This window comes from Zalophus californianus, chromosome 10 (assembly GCF_009762305.2).
Source record: "Zalophus californianus isolate mZalCal1 chromosome 10, mZalCal1.pri.v2, whole genome shotgun sequence".
Classification (NCBI taxonomy): Eukaryota; Metazoa; Chordata; class Mammalia; order Carnivora; family Otariidae; genus Zalophus; species Zalophus californianus.
Window position 1 is genome coordinate 103,706,463 of NC_045604.1, and position 22,970 is coordinate 103,729,432.

General features: G+C 57.2%; 1 protein-coding gene across 10 annotated transcripts in view; it reads right to left on the reverse strand.

Annotated features, from left to right (window-relative positions):
• Window positions 1–22,970, reverse strand: part of CLIP2 (CAP-Gly domain containing linker protein 2) — a 73,704-nt gene that overhangs the window by 26,474 nt on the left and 24,260 nt on the right. For all 10 annotated transcript variants that reach the window (XM_027611681.2, XM_027611678.2, XM_027611680.2 and 7 more), the window contains 2 exons: window positions 10,168–10,727; window positions 949–1,073 (listed from right to left, as the gene is read on the reverse strand). In XM_027611681.2, the coding sequence (XP_027467482.1) occupies window positions 949–1,073; window positions 10,168–10,727 (685 nt within the window). The remainder of the gene's footprint in view (window positions 1–948; window positions 1,074–10,167; window positions 10,728–22,970) is intronic.

Consider the following 22,970-nt stretch of genomic DNA (forward strand, 5'->3'; position numbering starts at 1 on the left):
TACTGCCCCACCTGCCCCCAAATTCTGAAGGCAAGAGTGAGTCGAGAGAAACACCCATCTTGCGAACAGGAAGGCACAGCGTTGTCACGGGAACTCGGGCCTATCTTCTCTCAAAACCTCTTGGGACACAGATTCCACATGGGACCGGGGAGCTGGTCCCGTCCAGTTCCCCCTCGCCTTAAAAGTGCCTCCCCAGCCCGCCTCTTCCTGCAGGCAGGTCTTTGCCAGGACCGTCCCCCCTGCGTAGGAGACCTTCCTTAAGCCTGCAGAAGCAAAAAGCCTAATTTCCTGCAAGAGCTGGGTGAAGTATGGCTCCTCCCCTGGTGGCTTGGCCTGAACCACAGTCACCAGTCCTTTCCAGATCCGTCACAGCCCAGCCTAGGGACAGCCAGCGTGGGCAGTGGGGCCCCACGGCCCTGGCAGACGCTGCTCACCCAGAACCTCACACCCCTGGCCCCAGCCTTCCACCCTCCCAACCCAGCCTTCCCGGCAGCCAGTTCCTTCTCATCAGAGAGGGCATGAGACCTGGAGCCCAGCTGTGACCCTACCTGGGGCTGTAGGGCACTGGACAGTGTTGGATTATTTCCTGTGTCACCCAGGGGGTCTCCCAGGAGGCCAGGACCACTCCCTCTCATTTCCACAGCTCCCACCCCACATAGCCTCGTGTGGCATGCAAGAGGGAACACAGAACCGACGACTCTCCTAGCACTTGCCCGTGACTCTGCCTGACCTTGACCAATAACCTCTCTGGCCTCTGTTCTCTCGTCTGTAAAATGGGGATGCTATTCCTCAGACAGAAGGAAGGTGGCAGCACCTCTACTGTGGTGCCTGACTCAGCTACCCAGAGCCTCAACACCGGCTTCCTCAGATGCCCCAGCCCCAGCCTCCACCCCCATCCCAGGTGAAGAGGAGCCCCCTCCCAGGCGCCCTGGGGGAAGTCCACCATACCTGGTGCCCGCCACCGCCCCATCATTCTTCCCAAGGGGCTCGTCCAGCTCCACGCCGCACCACTCGCCCTTGGCGAAGTCTGTCTCCCCCACATACCGCACCACGCCAGTCTTGGTCCCGCCAACCTGTTGGCACACAGACTCAGGTCCAGAGGATGCAGTGGGCCCAGACAGAGACAGCCCAGGTGCCCAGGCTCATCCCATCTCTTGCTTCCAGTGTATAGGGGACAGGGAAGGTGGGGTTGAGGAGGAGAGAGGCCCAAGGGCAGTGGGGAGGGGTACAGGTTAACACCAGGGCTTCCCAGGGCTGTCCCATGCAAGAGCTTTGGAGACAGACAGACAGACTTGCATGGAAACTCTGACACGTACAAGCTGTGTGAGCTTGGGCAAGTTACCTGACCTCTTTGAGCCTCCGTGTCTTCATCTATAAAAAGCATTTGATTTATTTTCCCCGCCGAGGATTAAGTACTTAGGTGCAGTGCCTGCCCCATACTAGAGTGTCAATAAACATTACCCTTAAAAATGGTTAAATGGTGGTCACCAGGGGCTGGGGGACGGGGAAATGGGGAGTTGTTTAATGGGAATCAAGTTTCGGTTTTGCAAGACGAAGACAACCTGTAGATCGGGTGCACAGCAATGTGAGTGCACTTAGCACTACTGAACGGTACATTTAAGGATGGTTAGGAAGGCTGATCTGAGGGACGCCTGGGTAGCTCAGTTGGTTAAGCGTCTGCCTTTGGCCCAGGTCATGATCCCGGGGTCCTGGGATCGAGCCCTATGTCGGGCTCCCTGCTCAGTGGGGAGTCTGCTTCTCCCTTTGTCCCTCCCCCCAGGCTTGTGTGCACTCTCTCTCGCAAAAATAAATTAAAAAAATCTAAAAATAAAAAGATAAAAAGCCCTAGAAGTTTCTCTGCCTCACTCCAGAAGCAAACATTGCAACTCTCTAAGTTGAATTTTTTTGGTACCTCCCAATTTCTAAATGACACACTTACAGTGTCATTTCTTGATTTCTCAATTTTGGGTTACCCCCCTCAACTTTCCAACCAGGAAGGGGAGACATCAGCTCCCCTTCATCACTGCCTCATACGCGTGTCCATACACACATCCTGACTCTACCCCCTTTCCAAGCAGCGAGGTCTCGATTTTGATCATATTCCAGGTTTACCGTTCCAGAGACTAAGTAAACGCTTAGGGAGGCTGCAGGTGCTTTTTCCTTGCCGGCACAAATTTTTCCCCTAATTGTCTTTTACGATCGTTTGTTTGCCTAGCCTTTACAGACTTAACACTAAATCCACCCCAGGGGCGCCTGGGTGGCTCAGTCTTTGGGCGTCTGCCTTCAGCTCATGTCATGATCCCAGGGTCCTGGGATCGAGTCCCACATCGGGCTCCCTGCTCGGCGGGAAGCCTGCTTCTCCCTCTCCCACTCCCCCTGCTTGTGTTCCCTCTCTCGCTGTGTCTCTCTCTGTCAAATAAATAAATAAATAAAATCTTAAAAAAAAAAAAACTAATTCCACCCCAAATTTTCTCATTTGGGAAAGGCCTGGGGAATTCCATCAAGTTCTTTCTGAAGAAGACCCTCCTGCAGCCACGTGACCCACCATGAGGCCACCAGCCTCGCGTCTTCCTGCACCATTGCCCTGAGGAGTCCCTTCGCCTCTCCTGGGCTGGACCCCGTTTCCTAGATCCTAGGTCTTCCATTTTTCTTGGTTTACTTCCTTATTTTTGGTCAAACACATCCCCCCCCCCCAGGGCTTTTTAAGAAAAGGTGCATGAGGAAATAAACTCTTCGAACCTTTGCAATTTGGGACACTTATTTTTTACTCTAGCCTCCCTTTTGCTTCATCAAGGTAAAAATTCAGGTTACATCAAATTCACCATTTTAACCAGTATAAAGCATACAATTCAGTGGCTTTTAGTTTGCAACCATCACTGCTATCTGATCCCGGGACATTTTCATCACCCCCAAAAGGAAACCCCGTGCCCAGGAGCAGACCCCCACCCCCAGCTCCTGGCAACCACTCATGTACTTTCTGTCTCCGTGGACTGCCTTATTCTGGGCATTTCCTCTCAATGGAATCACCAGTATGTGACCGTTTGTGTCTAGTCTTCTTTCATTTGGCTTAACGTTTGCCAGGTGCCCCCATGCTTAGCAGCAGCAGTATCATTTATCAGCATCATTCCTTTTTGTGGCTAAATAAAATTCCAGCGTATGGATTACATCACATTTTGTTTGTCGGCTCATCCTCTCTCAGACATTTGGGAGGTTTCCACTTTTTTGGTCAGTGTGAATAACATCCCTGTACAAGTCATTGTGTGAACATTCACATCCCTCACCTCTCGCGTGAGTTTGGCTGCGTCCCTTCCTTCAGGATTTCAAAGGCGCCCGTCTTCCAGGGCTGTTGATGAGATGTTCCAAGCCCATCTGAGTCCCGATCCTGCAGGTGAGCCTGTCTGCCCGCTCCGGAAAACTAGAGGACTCGCTATCTGTCCCAGGGTTGTGCAGAAACACAGTGTGGTGCGTTGGTGGGAGCCTCTTCCCAACCCCTTTCCTCCGCTCCCATGGACCCTTTCAACCAAGAAACCCTTGTCCATCTTGGGGAATTTCCCCGCATTCCTTACTTGACTTCCAGCCTTCTTTTCCTGTTTTCTCTTTCTAGAACTGCTGCATTTGGAAGTTGGATCCGCTGGACAGGTCCTCTGAGTCTTATTTTCTCTCCTGTTTCCATCTGTCTTCTGGTTCTACTTTCTGGGCGATTTCCTTAAATTCATCTTCTAAGACTTCTGTGTGGTTTCTTGTATGTGCAATCAGATTTTTTCATTTCCCAGGGCTTTTTTGTGCACTGTCTTATATCCAGTGGTGTTCTGTTCAGATTTAATGCCTGTGTGACCTTCTCTAATTTCCCAGAGGACCGGCCACCGTCCCCAGCAAAGCTTCTTGTGTTCACCACTGAGGAGGGCATGGGCTTGGCGACCAGAGTTCTAGAAGCAGCCAGCTGGGAAAGGGACTCAGGCGTCAGGAACCAAATGTTCACTGAATCCCCCTTCTTAAATCCAACCTGCCTGGGATTCCCCCATCCCAAGACTCTCTCCGACCCGCTCGGGAGATGAAGCATCCGTCTGAGGGAGGGACGGTCACCAGGCAGAGTAGGGCAGAGATGGGGCGTCCGAAGAGTTTTCAGCCAATTCTCCCGTTTCTGGCCCCGACATCAGCCCCATTTCCAGAGGCCACCATGCAGCCTACTCCCGAGCCTCGGCTTTCTGAGGGAGACATCGATTGCTTCTCTGCTTTTCTGACTGCTGACCGTGGACTTGGCCACCCTGGGTCTCTGGTGTCATTGTTGCTGTCCCCTCTCTTGTCCTCTTTGTCCTTGAGGCTTTAAAAAAAAAAAAAAAAAAAAAAAAACCCTTCCCTGCCGTTCTAGGGCAGGTTCAGGAAAAAGCGAACGTGCATGTTGATCCACGGCTTTTGTCTGAACTTCAAAGGTACCTCCTCTGACACCCCCACAGTAGGCCTCCCGTGGACCAGCTCGCCAATCAAAACTCCCTCTGCTCCCACACGGACTGTGTGCTGGGCATATTGAAGACATGAGTCCTAAACCTCCCAACTCTGTGGGGGGGGGCGGGGGGGCAGCTTTACCGCACTCCTAGATGAAGAGACTGAAGTTCAGAGTGGTCTGTGAGTGGTGGAGCCCGGTGGGCTTCCCTCTCCTGCTTCTTCAATCCTGGCTGGGCATAACGACCAGGCCCCACTGTCCCAGATCCCCACTACCCCAGGTGGCGGCTCTGTGGCTGAGAGTCCACTCCCAACCCCTGGTGGGCCCAAGGAGGCTTTGCTTCACCCTCGGTCCGCAGCGGCCTCCGGGCCCCGATCCTCCCCTCGTTCCTCCCTCCTATAGCACAACGGAGCCAGGCAGGTATCCGCACAGAGGTGAGAGCAAGGCAAGAAACAGTGGAAAGGCTTCCAGGAGGGATGGGTGTGGTGCTGACCCTCCAGCCAGGTCAGCACAACCTCGGGACCCTTGTCTCCCTGCGGGCCCCGAGATGCTGCAGTGATCACTCACCAGGACTCCACCTGGGTATGGCAGGCCTCACCCCTCCAGACTAAGAATCTGCCTCTTCTCGTTTATTTCTTATATTTTAATCTTTTCTTACTTTGTTTATTTAGCATTCAATTTACTAGAAAATTAATGGATTTTTGGGGACGATTTTAGGTTTATAGAAAATGTGACCAGAAAATACAGAGCGTTCCCATAATATCCACCCGCCTCCTTCCCCTCCGCCGTCCCCACTTATTAGCCCTTTGCGTTAGTGTGGTGCGTCTGTTACAGTGAGGAACCAGTATTGACATGTGATCAAGAACTAAAGTTCAGGGGCGCCTGGGTGGCTCAGTCGTTAAGCATCTGCCTTCGGCTCCGGTCATGATCCCAGGGTCCTGGGATCGAGCCCCGCATCGGGCTCCCTGCTCTGCAGGGAGCCTGCTTCTCCCTCTCCCACTCCCCCTGCTTGTGCTCCCTCTCTCGCTGTGTCTCTCTCGGTCAAATAAATAACTAAAATCTTTAAAAAAAGAAAAAAAGAACTAAAGTTCACAGTTGACATCAGGGTTGACTCATGGTGGTAGACGTTCTGGGGGTTTTGACAAATGTATAATGACAAGTATCCACCGATATAGGATCATACAGGGTAGTTTCACTGCCCTAAAACTCCTCTGTGCTGCACCTGTTCAACCTGTCCTTCCCCCAGCCCACAGCAACCGCTCATCTTTTTACCGTCCCAAAGTTGGGCTTTTCTAGAATGTCAATAGTTGGGATCAAAGCACCGTATGGAGCCTTTTCAGACGGGCTTCTGACCCCGAGCAATCTGCATTTAAGGTTCCCGCGTGTCTTTTCATGGCTTGATAGCGCTTTTTTTTTTTTTTTTGGAAGATTTTATTCATTTGAGAAAGAGCACGAGCAGGGTGGGGGGCAGAGAGAGAGACAGAAGCAGGCGCCCCGCTGAGCAGGGAGCCCGACGTGGGGCCTGATCCCAGGACCCTGGGATCATGACCTGAGCCAAAGGTAGACGCTTCACTGACTCAGCCACCCACGCATCCCCTAATAGCTCCTATCTTGATGGCCTCGAAGAACATTTCCTCGTCTGGATGGAGCAGTTTATTTATCCACTCACCTACCGCAGGAGAGCTCCTGATGCTCGCTAAGAGAACTCCTCCCTTGCATCCACCCGCAACGTGCCCCGAGCCCCAGCCTCCCGAGGGAGGAGTCCCAGGCCTCCCCTTCTCTACCTCCTGTGGGTTTTCAGGGCCCAGAGTCCTTGCCGGCCTGGGCCAAGCACCAGCTAGGGTCCGGGGTCTCACAGAGCAATGGTGGGGGGGGGGCAGACTGAGTTCATCCGTTTCTCGGGGACTTTCCTCTGAGGAAGTCAAACTGGTGACTCACTTAAAACGCTCGCCTCTGCAGCCAATCAGGGTGAGAGGACAGGGCCCCAGAGCTGTCCAGCTCTGCCATCAGAATGCGGGGGACAAGCCGGCCCCCCTTACAGGGCTGCTGATGGTACAGCGAGGGGCTCGTGGGAGCGGCTCCTGCCGGGGTGCTGGGGTGGAAGTGTGCAGAAGCAGGGATGGGGGTGTGCTGGCAGGAAGAAGGCTGGCTGGGGAGATGGGTCGCTCTTGGGGAGTGGAGGGGACAGAGGTGGGCAACCCTCGGGGGTCCTCTGCAGAACTCAACAGCAACCAGTGAGGGGAAGCTGGGGCTCAACTAGCCTGTGGAACCCCGACATGGCGCTCCTGGTGCCCCTCTGGCTCGGGACCACCCAGGGGGGCCCTGAGTCGTTCATGCAGCAGGTACGTTCCAGCGCCTTCCTGGCTCCAGTAGGCACTGGGGGCACAGCCATGTGGGGCTCCCGGCCGTGGCAGGAAACAGGCAGTGGAGGAGGAAGGGAATAGATGCTCTTAATCCAGGTGGTTGGCAGGGGCTAGGCAGAGTGACATCAGAGGCCTCTACCTCCAAGAGCCCATGAAGCAGAGCCTAGTGGAAGTGGGACAGCGAGCTGTGGGAAGCCCTGGGGGACAGTGTCCCCGGCGCAGGAACTGGCCTGGGACACTGGAGGAAAGGAGAGTGGGCCAGTGCAGCTGGGCCCGGCCAGGACGGAGGGAAGGCAAGCCGGGTCATCTGATGGTGGGCAGGTGGGTCACAAGGGCCCAGGGGCTGTGGGAAGGCAGGTGCGTTTTATCCCAGGTGAGATGGGGGCCTCTGGGGGTGCTGGGACCTGGGTGGGGAGTGCAGCGAGACCAAGGAGGTCTTAACTAGTACATGGACCTCAGGAGGTAGCATTGAGGCCCCAGTGAAACCAGGATCCATAGGTATCTTTGAAGAACAGTGCAACTTAATGAACATAAACACTGCTCAAGCCTTTGACCCCGTTCAGAAACTGGTGTTGTATAGTTGGTGAAGCTAAGAGCTTCTACACCAGCCGTTTCCAAGTCCCTGGGAAGGGCCCTGATTATGCATGTACAGGATCACAGGATTTTAGAAAATGCGCAAAGCAATATTTTTTGGGGGTATTGTTTTTCCTAGAGTCCCTGTCCTCAAACGAGTTCTGGCCTCTCCAGTCCTGCATCCAGCCTATATTTTTCTAAAGGGCAGGGTAGGGACAGGAAGGTGATGTGGCAGGTGTCTACAGCAGGCGTGGGGGGGGAGCAGCAAGTTGGGGGGTCGGTCAGGCCAGCTGGATCCTGGCAGTGAGCAGCGGACCGGGCTACAGGACTGACCCTAGAGAAGCTGCAGACTCGGGTGGGATGGGGGGCCGTGTGGGGCTCCATCCGCCCGGCAGAAACAAACCCCATGTTCAAGTTCTTCTCCCCCACCCAGAATCCAAGGATATCCTGCTTCTAGGGCAGCCACAGTTGATGAGTATAAATAGAGGAATGAACGGTCTATCGCCTCCCGGCTGCGTGACCCTGGGCAGGCTGTGTGATCCAGGGCTGAGCTCAGTTTTCTCATCTGTAAAATGGGAGGGTAATTCCCACCTTCTAAAGCAGCGGGCAGGACCCAAAAGGACTAGGTATAGAAAGTGCTGGGCACAGTGCCCGGGGTGAGCAACCCCCCCAAGAAAGCAGTGGGACGTCAGCAGGGCCTGTCTGCTCTGGCTGCTGCCAGCCCTGCTGATGGGGTAGGGCCTGGCAGACCTTTCTAGAGCAATGCCCACATCATGCAGGCTTGTATGCCCCCTGCCCTGCATGTCCAGTTCCCACCCCCTGAAGGGGGAGCAGGAGCAAGGGGAGTTCCAGACAGGATCAAACTGGGGTTCAACCTCCCTGCTCCCCCAGCCTGGGGACCAACCAGAGCTGGCCAATAACCACCCCCGCAGCCTCCACTTCCTCCCTCAAAGAGGTTGCAGACCACCCCCAGGGCACTTACGTGACACTAACCAGACCCTGAGAGTCCAGCCTCCCCTGTCCCACAGCAGCCCCCGGACATTCCCCTGCTCCACTCCTGGCCCCTCCCATCCTGTCCCCGCAAAGCAGCAAGCCAGATGAGCTTAAAGCATGGATCTGCTCATGCTGCTGCATAGAGCCTCCCATAGCTCCCTCTGCAAACAGAGCAAACCCCCTCCACCCCGGCCCCAGACCTGCAGGGTCAGTGCACGCCAGCCTCGTGGGCACTGTTCTGCCCCAGCTCGCTTGCTCCTGGCTCAGCCCCGCTACTCTTCTATTTCTCTAGTTCATTCCCTGCATCTCAGTCCTAACACCGGGCCTTGGAGATGCCTACCACCAGGTCAAGCCTCCGTGATGGGCTCTCAGAGCATTGTGTTTCTTCATGGCACTTATCCAGACTCACAAGGAAACGCTGATGTCTGCAATCACATGGATCACAGTCTCTATCACCTCATGGACTATAAGCCACTAGAGGAGGGGGACCAGGCCTGGCCACGTCCACCACCAGATCACCGCAGCGGGTGGTTCTGTCCACAGGGAAGCAGGCTGGCAAACCGGCCCAGGGCGGGGGGGTGGGAGGGTAGACCCCAGACAGATCACCAGGGTAGAGAGACTTAGGAAGGCAGGCTTCGGGGGCTGGTTTGCATCTTGGCAAGTTACTACACAAGTTCCTAAACTTCTCTGAGCCTCAGTGTCTCCGTCCACAACGTGGGGATAAAAATTATATCACAGTGTGGGCTTGAGGATCCAACAAGGCAACGGCCGTAAACATTTCCTCGAGTCCCCCTGCCCCAGCCCAAATGCTCTTCCCAGGAGCCTCCAGGGGGAACCTCGGCCTTAAGTGAGGTCCTCGGGGTAGGGAGGGAGAATCCCAGGCAGCGATAACCTCCTGCGGTCCCCACAATGGGCCCTTCCCCACTCAGCCTTGGCGCTCCCGGCATATGGTCGCCACTGTCCCCCAGGAAGATTCTCTGATAAACATAGGGACCTCTCCCCCCACCTGACTACCTCACAGTGGTTCCTCACACCCGAGCCCACCAGACCCCCTTCTGGGACTGTCCCATGTGTTATTCTCTCCTTCCCAACACTGTGGTTCTGGGGGGGGCCACCCCAGCTCTGGACTTGGCAAAGCAGGACAAGACCCCGTCCGATCATCACTTTGCCACCCCCAGCCCAGGCCTGGCCACAGCAGGTGACAGGGAAGCACCGCCTCGTTCCGACTCGGGAAGTATGGATCCAGACTCAGAAGGATTTGGGGACCACTGCCCCCTTGCAACCTGGCCCCAATACCAGGGACCACCAGAGAAGAGGGGTCCTTCGCAGGAAGACTCAGCTGGTGGTCCCCCTGGCTCCAGTGACCCAATTGTCTCCCCCACAGCAACAGCGATCCCTGCGTCACAGCAGATTAGGTGTGACAGGGCCGAGGATCTTGAGCGCTCCCGTCCTCAGCCTTTTCCAGTACAGGCCTGGTGCATCCACGCTGGTGGGCTGGATCATTGGGGGATATCAGCAAGCGTTAACAGGCACGTATTCTCGCATCTCAACCCATTTTATCGGTGGGACGACTGAGGCTCACAGAGGTTAAGACACTTGCCCAGGATCACACAGCAACAGTCTCCAGAGCTCACTTTACTTGCGTCCCTGGTCACTCCGTGCTTCTGATGAGGCCTGAGTGCCCCAGCCTGGACCCCGCCCGAGCCCCCCAACTCCCCATCCGGCCTCCCCTCCGGGGTCCAGCCTGCAGGGAAGGCGGGGGGGTGGTGGGGGGCGGGTGGAGGGGAAGGAACTCACCAGCACGCGGTCTCCCAGGCGCAGGTCCTTGTCACCGCGCTTCACGGAACCGCTGTCCGAGAGGTTGGAGCCGGACTCGTTCCCAGTCTTGACAGAGCTGTTGAGGACGCTCTCCCGCAGCGGAATGACCCGGCTGCTGAGCGGCGGTGTGGCCGTGCCCGAGTGCAGCGACAGGTTCTGGGCGGTGAGCGACTCCACCGAGTGCGCGTCGCTGCCCGAGCCCTCGGCCGTGGGCTGCCGGGTGAGCTTGGAGGGCCGCGTGAAGATGCCCTGCAGGGCCGGGCACTCGAAGTAGCGCACGCCGCCCACTGCGCCGTCGTTCTTGCCCACCGGCTCATCCAGCACCACGCCGGCCCACTGGCCCGGCGCGAACTGCGTCTCGCCCAGGTACTGCACCACGCCGGGCTTCACGCCGTTCACCCACACCCGCTCGCCCACCGCGAAGTCCCCCAGGAAGTCATCGCCCACCTCGGCCGCCTTGGGGCCCGGCTTCTCGGCGGGGGCGGGGGCGGCGGCGGTGGCAGTGACCGGGCCAGAGACCTGCTTGTGCAGGGGGGAGCCTGTCGGGGGTGGGGGTGGGGGAGAGAGAGGAAACGGTCAGGGCCTGAGTGGGCACAGGTGGGTGTCTGCGCTGGCTCATGGGTGGGGAAACTGAGGCAGGCGTGGCTGGCCGTGGCGCCTTGGGTGACCCGAGGTCTCTCCCTTTCTATCTCCCAACCCCTCCTGGCAGGTTCCAAGGATTCAAAAGCTCAGCAAAGTGCCTCCTCGGGAGCAACACCTTTCACTGCTCAGGGTCACTCAAAATCGAGGGCCGTGAATGAACTCCTTCTCGAGGGTTCCAAGTTGCCACTCCCCATCCCGGTGGGCCCCAGCCCCTGGCTGTTAACCTGACACCAGCCACGACCCCAGGTGGGCCTTAGATCTTATGAGTGGTCTCTGTGTCTCCCCCACCCCTCTGCCCCAGTCAGCTCGGGGCCCCACAAAAGGCTCTCAGACTGTTCCTGGACAGCTGGTGACAACCACAGACACCTCGGGCCAAGGAAGGGGCCAGAAAACCATCTTGCTCCACTCCAGAGTCTCCCCTCCCTGAGCTGCAGCTGCAGAGAGCAGGAAAAGTGGGGGGCAGAGGTGTGTGGGAGGCAAGCCCGTCTCTGCCAACACTCCCGGGGCTAAACTCTAGGCTTTCTGGGCTGAGGGGTGCGCTGGCCCAGGCCCTCATTAGAGGAAGCATGACCCTGAGGCTCCGAGAGGTAACAGCCTTGCTCAAGGCCACATAGCAGAATCGGGACTCAAACCCAGGGAAGGAGCCTGCCTCCCGGGCCTGGGCTCTGACAGGCTACAGATGAGGAAGTGGGAGGGAAGGGAAGCCACTAGCTCAAGGTCACTCATAAAAGACAAAGCAGGGCTTGAGCGCTCGCGCTTTGTACTTCATGTGTTATCTGGCTCTTGGGCCCCACGGGGGACCTCCTGCGCAATGGGGCTCAGGAAGCCCGCCCATTCACACCGGGAGGTCTGGAGGCTGCCCTGCCCCCGCTTCCCGCCAGAAGCAGCATCAGACAGAGAAGGCCCCATCCTTCTAGACTCCAGAGGCTGAAGCGTGTATGAAACAGAGATGGGGGACGGGAGACCAGCAGATACTACCACACCCCTAACAGAGTTGCCTGTTTCTAGTCCCTCCCAGGGCCACAGGTCCGTGGCCCCCACCAGCATCCTCCTCTCAGCCAAGGCCAAGAAGCCCAGGCCTGGCAGAATGGTGTATCAACACTGGAAGCCAGACCCTCTGGGGGCTGGGGAAGCCAAACAACTCCAGGGACAAGCTGGACATAGGAGACCAAGCACCGGGGTTCTCTCTCCGGGACCCTGGGACCCTGGCAGCGCTAACAGGCAAGCACGTGGCACCCAGGGCCTTGGCCACCGGGATGGGGGTCCTGACCTAGGGGATCGCTCAGCTGTGAGCTGGGAGATCAACAGGCTTTGCTGCCGAACTTGACTGACAACCACAGTGATCACAGCCATTCACTGATGCTCTGCGCTAAGAGGCAGACCTACAGGAGCTCATCCAACCCTCCCGGTTAAGCCTATGAAATAATTTTGTTATGTCTGATTGAGAGAGGAAGAAACAGGCTTGGAGAGATCGGGTACTTCACCGAGGCTCCCAGGCAAGAGGCACCAGAGCCCACCGGCCACAGGCCTCCAGCTCTTGGTGTAGGGCACAAAGTCAAACCAAACAACGGGCACTAAGCACCTGCCATGCGAAGCCTCAAGCTATAATCACCCCCAATCCCTTGGGCTCCCTTGAATGGACCCGCTTTCCAGAATCTGGCCAAACCCTGCAGTTCCTTACAAGTAGGGAACAATCTCATCTTTCACTCCATCCTATGTAGGGATGTCCCCCCTTCCATGTCCCATCTAGAGAAGACCCCTGGGTGGGGGGGCCCCCGAGGCTCTCTGCCACCCCCAAGATCCCACCAGGCAGAGGCCATGCTGGCTGAGGGAGCAGGCCCCAGAGCCCCAGAGGCCAGCAGCTCCTAGCCCCACCTGGGGCTCCTCCTCACCTGCACCCTGGTTCTGGGCTGTTCTCAGTGCCTGGCCCATACAAGCGCACAGTGAGCCCTGCCTGGTGTTCTTTCAATGAGAATGATTTACACAAAGACTCAACAATTAAAAAAAAAAATTAAAAACCACAAAGAGTCCTAGGAGGCAGAAGAAAGTCTTCCAGGCAGGTTCCGATGACCTCAGGAAAGGGGCTCTACCCCTAGGTAAAAGCGAGGCGGGTGGCTGAGCCCTCTGCAAGTGGCATAAACCACAGAAAATAATCACCAGCTCACAGACTTTGTCCTGCTGGTCCCCTGTGCCTGGGCTGAACTCCTGGGGGCCCTCAGTCCTGATCTAGGACAATCCTATACTATAAGGAGCCTCTGCAGGGATCTGGGAACCCTGTCCACCCCCCGCAGATGAGGCGGGTACCTTCTTTAGGAAGAGCTGCTCTGAAAAGCAGTCCTAGGTGGAGAAAACCACAAATGAAAAGATGGCGCAGCCCACCCGTAACGCCGCCCAAGGAGCCGCGGGGTCCATCAACAGGGGGCCAATGCTGTGGTTATTAAGATTGCAGCTACCATCTATGAGGTACCAGCGCCCCAGCCCTCGATGGACTGGACACTTTCTCTACATTATATTTTTATTGTCCAGATTAGGAAGCAGGGGTCATGACTCTTGTGCAAAGGTACCCAGGCAGGTGTCAGGCCCACCTGGTCTGGCTCAGAGCCCTCCCCCTTGTCAGCTCCCCCCATGCTCGCGTCATGCACGTGCCCTTCCCAACTTCGTTTCTAGAACACTTCCCTGTGCCCCAGGGCTCTGTGATGTCTGCGAACTGACCTGGGCAGCTCTGGCGCAGGTAAGCACCTGTGCCTACTTGGTCTCTCTGCTTGGAGCTCAGAGGAGGGTCCCAGGTCGAGGGGGACCCAGCGTGGCTATTCTTGGCGAGAAGCTGCCCGCCCAGCTGTCCCCCTCCCCAGCTGTCCCGGGCCAGGCAGACCCTCAGGTAATCTTTCTGCCCCGCCCCTTCCAGGGTCACAGGCCCAGAGACCAGTTGTTCCAACAGCTGCTCAAATCCAGGTCGCAAGCCCGCGGCGACTGCACTTGAGGGGCTTTGCTTCATTTTTCCTCTTCGGTGCCCTCAGCTGCCCCAGCCTCACAGGAACAAACCCTCGTCAAATGCCCGACTTGTGCTGGGAAGCCTCTGGAGGCCTGGGCTCGGGAAGGTAAGGAAAAGCGGGACAGAGCCCCGTGCCCTCCAGGGAGCCATTAGTAACAGTGGGGCTAGGCCTGGCCAAGCCCCTTCCCCTATCCGGGCCTGTTTCCCCGCAGGTCGACAAAGGGCTGAGACAGAAACAGCTGGGACCTGATGGTCTCCCGTCCTACCTGTTCTCTCAGAGCCACCAGACCTGGGCGGCTCCCCCGTCACACCCCCGGGGCCCCGAAGCCCCGAGGGCAGGGCCTGGGCCTCCCCCCCACGCCTGGCATGGAGCAGCCTGGCCCAGTGAGCCCCCAAGAAAGCAAAGAGCAAGAAACTTAACCCTCTCTTGAGCGCTTGGTCCATTCCCCAGACTTCAGGCACCGGAGAATTTACTGCCGGTTTCAAGTTCAAAGCAGGACTTTGAAGAATAAGGCCGAGGGGCCTAGCGTGGGGTGGCGGCAGCTGGTGGCCTGCTGCAGTGGGGGGGGGGGGGGTGCAGCAGGGGGCTGGGGGAGAATGCACCCACCCCTCCTCCCCCTGCAGGGGATTGGGTCCCACCCTGCCCGGGGAAGCGGGGACGGGCCGAATCTCAGCTGCCAGGGACGCTGTTCTCCGAGCATCCAGGGTCAGACACTGGGGACCACAGGCACGGCCAAACGGGGGCCCGGCAAGGAAGTGGGGTGCAGATAACAACTCAGAGGGCCACCTCCCTGATGGGGAGGAACCTAGATCCATGGGGGCCTGGGGCTGGGGAGAGAAGGCTCCCTGTGAACGGGGGTGCGAGTGCCTTCCAGAACCTCTGCCCTGACAATCACACAGCTCATTCCTCACCTCCTCAGAGAAGCCTTCCCTGATTGCTTCTCTTAAAAGCCACTCCACCTGCATCGCCCTCCACGCCCTCCACCATCCTTCCAGAGATTTATCCCGTATTTCACCATGTACGCCTGCCCCCACCCCCCGTACTTGAACAGACGCTCAGGAGGGCCCTGTTTCCACTCTAGCACCCAGGCTGGCAGGCCCTCAATGCAAGCTGCCTGCTCAGAGCTGGTCCCGCTCCCAGAAGGAGGGGCCACCATGGCTCTGCGCTGGTGCACGGATTTTTCACAACCCCGAGCAGCAGGGAATCGGGCCCATTCCTTCCGTCTAGGGCAGAGGCTCCCTCCATGCAGCTCCTGGTTCACCTCGTCCACCCCCACCTAACCTTTGTACCTCCCTGAGCCCACTGTTTGCCCCATGTTTCTACAGGAGAGCTAAGTTCTTCTCCTTTTGGAAGCAAACCTCTATCCCCCTTTGGTCTCCCCAGGGACCCGCCTCCCCACTACCTCTCGCCTGTCCCCCCTCTGGCTGTCCATGCGTGCCACAAACACCCCCAGCTCTCAAAATAACAGCTTCCCCCACTGACACCCCTCCTGCGGCCATCCACTGTCCTTCCCAGCCAACTAGCTCTTCTCCTATTCAAATGTTTAGACTACACAGATCATCCATGTCCACTGCAGAAAAATCAGAAAGCAGAGTTACTGATTTAAAAAAAAAAAAAAAAATGAAAGCACCTATAGCTCCACCATACAAACACAATTACAGTTAATATCTTGGAGTACGTTTCTCCAGACTTTATCCGGTGGGTAGACGTTGCATACACAGACTGCGTACTTAAAAAAAAAAAAAAAAACAAACTCAAGTGGGACTGTATTTAGACATTACTTGGTCCTTTGCTCTTCTGGCCCTGGGTATTTTTCCATCCAGCTGTGTCTAGAAGGAAGCGGCTTCCTCCACCAGCAACAAGACTCTGCTTCCCAGTTCCTCTGACCACTTACCAATGTGGACACTGCCCTGGGAGGTCCCCATGGCCTCCTTACTGCATTGCATTGGGCTCCTTCGGGCCTCGAGGGTCCCCCTGCCCCCCAGCTCTGCTGCCCACCCTCCTCTCAAGGCCCCCCGCGCCCCCGTGACAGGACTCCTCTCTGCCTCCTCCACCCCTGCCCACCCTGGTGGTCCTGTGTTCCAGCCGGTGGGCTGCTGGTAAAGGTTTACCAATTAGCTCTCCAGGAGAAAAATAATAACCCTGATTTGTAGCGTTTGCCCATTTCCAAAAATTGTCCCACCGTGGTCAATTTCAAGCTACCAGCGTGGTGTCACACTGAACACGGAGTTAGAAAGAGATTATATAGTGTTTCCACCATAGAGCAATAGCCTCAAAAACACAGATACTATAAAATCTGACTACTGGTAAAACAGCACTATTTTAGTGGTATAAATACTACTGTAAGTACGACTAGAAGTTATGAGTTTTGAGTATTTACTACCTATGTTTTTAATAGAATTTATTAAATTGCAAGTTGGTAAGATCTAGTTTTTTAAGTCAAGGCCGTGTTTAACATCTGGCTTGTAAAATTCCTGACAATTTCAGCGCTGGTTCTCGGGAGCAGGCAGCACACAGCTAGTCCCAGTCCAGCCCAAACCCTGCACAGGTGGCCAGTCTAAAACCCATCAGAATTCTCGACAGACCCCCTAAATGACAGAGAGGAGAGAAGACAGAGAAGCACCAAGTCTCTGACCCACCTCTAATGCGGGGGGCGCGGGGGGAGAGGCAGGAGGGATGTCCTCGTCCCGTGGTCAGTACCTGGGGTGCCCTGATCTACACTGTGCGCCCCCCACAATCCAACCCACTCTTGCACCTTGAGCTGTTGCTTATATGCTGCCACGTCCCTGCTGTTTTAAAGACACTAATGCATTCCCCTTGTAAAAGATCCAAGTGACAGAGAAAGATGGAGAAGTTGGGCCCCCATTGCTCACTCCAGTCCTGATCCCGTCCCTGGCCGCCAGACCCACCCTTCCCGCTGCTGCCTCCTCCTGGATGTCCCCTAAGACCTCACACTTGATGTTCTAGACCACAGTGATCCCCCCTCCAAGAGCTCCTCCTCTGTACTCCCCAGTTAGGGGTGCAGTCCCCCAACATCCATTTACTCAGACCACAAATCCTCATTGCTCCTTCTCCTCACCGTGGCCCCCAATCCAGTTATTCATCAGATCTAGCAATTGCACAGGAGAAATAACTGTGAAATGCACACCTCCCTCTAGGGTCCCCGAGGTCCCTCCGGATAGCAGGCCGGTGAGATTTCACACCACCTGCCACAGCAGCCTACAGAAGAGTCTCTCCCAGCCTCCAGCACCCCCTGCCCTGCTTCACCCCCCTCCAGAGACATCCAGGAGACCCCCTAAACACGACCCCACTCACATCCTCACTCCCCACCTGGGTCATTTCAACTCTAGACAGGGAAAACTTTCTAGGTTAACCTTAGACTCTTAGAAGAAGCCTGTGTTCCTTTGTTAAAAAAAGGTCATAAAAATGAAATACAATAGGGGCGCCTGGGTGGCTCAGTTGCTTGAGTGTCTGTCTGCAGCTCAGGTCATGATCCCGGGGTCCCCGCATCGCATGGGGCTCCCTGCTCAGCGGGGAGCCTGCTTTTCCCTCTCCCTCTGCCTGCCCCTACCTCTGTTTGTGCTCTCCCATGCTCTCCCTCTCCAATAAATGAATAAAATCTTAAAAAAAAAATACAATATTTTTAATAGGAGAAAATAGGGAATGGAATCTTTGGTCCATTTCCCAAAGAAATAATTTAGACAGAAAAAAACGGACTCACTGTCTTAATCATTCACAAAACAAACAACAAAAAAAACCCTGGGGGTGCCTGGCTGGCTCAGTCAGTAGAGAGTGCAACTCTTGATCTCAGGGCTGTGAGTTCAAGCCCCACATTGGGTGTAAAGATTACTTAAAATAAAAAAAAAACTAAAAAAAAAAACCTGAACCTAAGTGCCCCCAAAGAGGGAAGCATTATATAAATTATGGTCAAGCCTTTCAGATTCATAGGCAACTTTTTTTTTAAAGATTTTATTTATTTATTTGAGAGAGAATGAGAGATAGAGAGCACGAGGGGGAAGAGGGTCAGAGGGAGAAGCAGACTCCCCGCTGAGCAGGGAGCCTGATGCGGGACTCGATCCCGGGACTCCAGGATCATGACCTGAGCCGAAGGCAGTCGCTTAACCAACTGAGCCACCCAGGCGCCCTAGGCAACTTTTTTTTTAAGGTTTTATTTTTTTTAATAATTTCTACACCCAACATGGGGCTCGAACTCACAACCCTGAGATCAAGAGTCACACACACTACCAACTGAGCCAGCCAAGCACCCCTTAAGCAACTTTTAAAAAAATAATTCTTCCAGGTTACACGGAAAGGTGTTTCTGATGTGATACTTGGTCAGAAAGCAGAGCTGAAGAGTGTCCCGACTCGGACACATGGACACAGATGCCTGGATGCAGGGAACACGATAAAAAGGTATCAATTTTACAAAACACAAGAGGGGCCTTGCAGGGGCTCACAGTGACGATATGCTCTGAACTGAAGTGTGTAATGAAGTTGGCCCTCTGTCCTTGAAGGCCGGAGGGGGAAAAAAAGCGTGCGTATGCTAAGACCCAGCCCCTCAAGGAAGCAAGTCCTTCCTTAAATGTTCCACAAAACATTAATTCCACAGGGGATTAATAGGTATTATGAAAACAAATAATCTCCAAATTCCAACAAGCTTGAGAAATAGCAGCTTAAACAAAGTTAGGGTTATTTTTGCTGCAGGACTTGTCAGAGGCTTTAATGTGCTGATGAGCACCCCGACCTCGTAGGAGGGGCTATAAAGAAGGTGACCACATGATTCGTCATCCCAAACCAGACACCTTGAAGAGAAGGGAGGTGCTATTAATACGGTGTCATGCCAAAACCACAGACATAAACAAAGGCTGTCCCAGATAGAATGGTCACCCTGGCATCTCCCTCTCTGTGTCACCCAAGGAAACCCCGCCTGTCCTTCAGAATAGCTCCAACACCCCTCACTGGCACAGCCACTCCGCAGGACTCCGATTTCCCTTGGTTCGCACAGCCCGCCTCCCAGGCTGCTGGGGTACCCATCCGAGTCCCACTCAGAATGCAAGCCCTGGGAAGGGGAGCCCACACCGACTCCCCTCTCCATCCTTGGAGCCCACGACCAGGCTGAAATGCAGACTGGGCACGACCCTGACCTCCCCTCCTCGGGGGCCCCAGAGCAACATACATAAATGCACCACGAACCCCAAAGCAGCCTTCTGCTCTAAGCCCCCTCCTGTCCCTAGCAGGTGCTGAAGGCAGAGGTCATGAAGGAAGGGACCGGGTCCCCATAGCATTCCTCAAGGGAGCTGGCTTTCCTACAGTGCATCCCCCAGCCTGGTCCACTCTCCAGTCAGTCCTCCTGATCAGCAACTGAATCCACCCCGGGGCCCACCAGACCACGGCAGGGCCCACCCCCTGAGGCCACAACAGGCCCGGCGTCCCCCTGCTCTGCTGTCTCCAGCCCACCACCCCTGAAGAAGGAACCTTCTGTCAGTCCACTCCGGGGTGGGCCCCGTCCCAAGGACAGCTCGGCATCCTTCCAGAGCCAAATGGGACTCAGAAGTCCCCTTCCATTTCCCCCTACTCCCAAACCAGGAGGACAGAGCCCCCAGCCAGCACACTCAGGCTGGGACCGAGGAGGAGAAAGAGTGTGAGGCTTACCCTGGAAAGAGCAGAGCCAGCTCCCCATGGAGAAGCCCTGCTCCAGCCACACCACGGCTGGCAGGCAGGCACTGGCAGATGGGCCCCTGCCCCCCAGATCAATACCAGGCGACGTCAGGAACATTAGGAGGCTGCCCTGCCCCCCACCTGCTCTGCAGTCCAGCCACAGAAATGCTCAGCTTGGCTTTCCCCCTCCTGATGCCATTAAAAAGTTTAGGATGTGGTTAGGGGAGGAGGGCCGGAGAAGTTGACCTTGAAGGGGGTGGGGTGCTGCCTGGGGCTCGTGCAGGCTCTTCAGGGGCAATGGCTGGAAGTCTGTCCTGGTTCTGCCCACGTCTGCACGGCAGCTGGGCCAAGTCACTGGAAATGGGGGTGATGCCACCTGCCCTCCCAGGCAGCGGGGTACCAAGGTGAAAGACACCACCCTCCAGGGGGTGGGGTAGGATAGGGCCCGTGTCTAACGCTAGAGGCCAGCTCCAGCTGTATGGGTCCCAGGTGGGGCACATCGAGCTGGTTCCCGGGTCTGGAGCGCCCACCGGGCACGGGGGGCATCTGGGCCCCAGTTCCGTAAGCCAGAACGGCAAAGCACTGGGACCAGCCCTGTGTAGGCCCCTTGGGGGATCGTGACACAGGCGGTGGGCCCTGCCCCGAGTGGCCTACTCCCTGCCTGAAGGGGCATCTCCCGTGCACACTCATCCTTGACCTCCATGCCCTGGGTCCCCAGCATGAGGAAAGGCCATAGGCAATTTGGGGGACAGTTGTGCCCAGCCTAATGAGAACCAATCACTCTTCCCACCTGCCACCTGCCCAGGACAGGACTGAACCAGGGGTCCCAGCCTCCCCACCAACTGAGAGGGGTCCCAGCCACCCCACCCCTGCACAGGGCAGTAGGTGCCAGTGGCCTGAGCCAGCTTCACACCCAGGCCACCTGAGCCTCCACCCCAGGCCCGCCACTCTCTGGCCCTACTGTTCTGGGCAACTCAGCTGACAGCTTGAGCCTCAGATTTGTCAGCTTGAAAATGGAAAGAACCGTTCTCTCCCTGGGTGGTTCAAGAGAAGCAGCATGGTAAGACACCTTGGTGAAGCAGAGAGGGTCAAACACCGTCCCTCGTAAATGGGACACCTCTGGGGCCGGACCACAGCGCCGGGGGGAGGGGAGGGGCCCCTCGAGGACCTGCCTGCCCTGGGGGAGGGGCAGAGGGAGCACGGCAGTGGCCTGTGTCTGTCCCTTGGCCCGGCAGCCCTGAGTCCTCCCCATGTCACCCATTCTCGTTGGGGCCAGGAGGGACCCCCACTACCTGGCCTGGCCTGCCTCCACCTGAGGCCCCAGAAGCAGACCCCGGGGGAGGGCTGAGGGCTCCTGTTCACAGCCTGCTGCCGTCCCCTCTTGCCCACCATCGCGGGGCAGTGGTGGACCCTGCACTGGCCTGGAAGCCTGGACCCCCTTCTCCTCCCTCAGGCCCAGGATGGATTCCAAAGCCCTGGCGGCCCCCGGTGCCAGCTCCCAGCTCCCCACTGGGGCCCCGGCGCCTGCCCCAGGCCTGTTCCCGACACTCCCTGCTTGCCCACTCGAGCCATGCTCTGACCCGCAGACACCTCAAGACTCGGGGCCTTTGCAGCCACTAGTCCCTCTGCCTGGATGCTCTTCCCAGCTCGGCTGGGCTGCTTGCTGCTTGTCACTCAGATCTTTGTACCAGTGTCACCTCCTGAGCAAGAGCCTCCGTGACGGCCTGACCTGAAGCAGCCTCCAGGGGGGCTCCAACCTGCCCAGCGGGGCTGCCCCCGACCTCACAAGCCTCTGCGCACTGGTGGGTCCCAGACGGCCCTCCTGCGCACCTGCCACTCTGACCACCTCTGGGCCACCTTCCAGTACGACAGTTCCCCTCCAACAGCCCCTTGTTCCTGCCGCTTCCTGTATGTCCCAGCTCTGGGGACTGACGCAGCCCCCCTCCGTCCCCACAGGGTGGGGGGCAGGGGCACTGGGCCAGGCCCGGCCCTGGGCCAGACCCTCTGCCCGGAGGCTGAGCTCACACTTTGGGAGACAGCCACTGCCCCGATTCCCAGAGCAGAGTCTGCTTCTTGCTGCTGCCGCGCCGCCCCCCCCCCCATCACTCCCAGGCTCCAGTCTCCACCAGACCCACCTCTGGGGCCCCAGTGCCCCTCACGCAGGGTCCCGGCCTCCTACAGGGGTGGGCACGTCCTGCACCTCGGACAGCAGATGGCCAGAGCCATGGGGTGGGTGAGGGAGCCCGAGGAGCCGGCGGGGGGCGGGGGGGGGGGTGACCCTGTCCTCCTCTGGTCTTTCCACCTGCCCCTCCTCCTCTCCAGAGACTCTGGTTCTGAGACCCGGAGCAGAGCAGGGACAAAAGCCGCCGCTGTGGGCCTCAGAAATCTTCCTTCCTCCTCTCGCCAGGCCAATTGCTCTGGGCTCTCTGTTCCCTCCCCGCCGCCTGGAAGTCTTGCTGGGACCTGCCAGAGGCGGAGGGAGGGGGACCCAAAGCCCAGATGCCGCAGCGGGCACGGGGGTGTGGCTCTGTCATCAATCGGGCATTCACGGCGTGGCACCTCCTCTCTCTGGAACAGTCCTGCAGGGTGGGGGGGATGTGGGGGGCCCCAGGCAGAGTCAGACCCCACAGCCCCCACCCTGAGGGGAAGCAAGCATCAGGTCACACAGAGGACGGCGAAGACACTGCAGCAGTTCAGGTCAGGGGGACACTTCCCACGGAAGGCAGTAAGACGCGCCACGGTGAGACACAGACCTGGGCATGGCCCACGACTGAACCGCTGCCAACGGTCATGTGCCATAGGAGAAAAGACCGGAAGGAGCTCTAGCACAGTGGTGGCTGTGATTAGGTTAAGCAGAAGGGTGGTGGCTGCTGCTTTTATCACTCGCAAAACTTTCTGTAATGGCACTATGGAGGGACGGGGAAAGGAAAAGAAAGGAGTCCTCCGTGAGTTTTGGACCTGCAGGCACTTGGCGCTCATTAACTCTCCGGATCCCATTTGTGGCTCAGAGAGGTTAAGTCCCTCTTCCAGGGTCCCACAGCAGGGGCAGTGAGAAGGGGCATTAAGGGCGGGATCAGAGCCAGAATTCAGGCCCCTCTTGATCGGGGAGGGAGCAATGAGGACAAAACCCAGAAGGTGCGACGGAGCTCTCTCCAGGACACAGGAGGGTCGGGTCGGGCTGGTGACCTTCTCCCGGGGAGTGGCCACACGACCCCCACTGGACCCAGCTCAGCCTCCCTTTGTGCCCTTGCCCATGCACTTCCTCCACTGCCAGCAGGCCCTCCCCCTCTCCACACTCACATTCCTTCCATCCTGAGGCCGAGCTCATCCCCGCTTCCTCTGAGAAGGCTTCCCTGATGGCCCACTCTTGGTGGTCGGCCTTCTGACCTCCCCTAGCCCAGGCAGCGAGTGCAGGCCTCCCGACCTGGGGGGCCACATGCCTCCTCACTGGGCTCCTCACCCCACAACCCGTTCTCCACACAGTGAGCT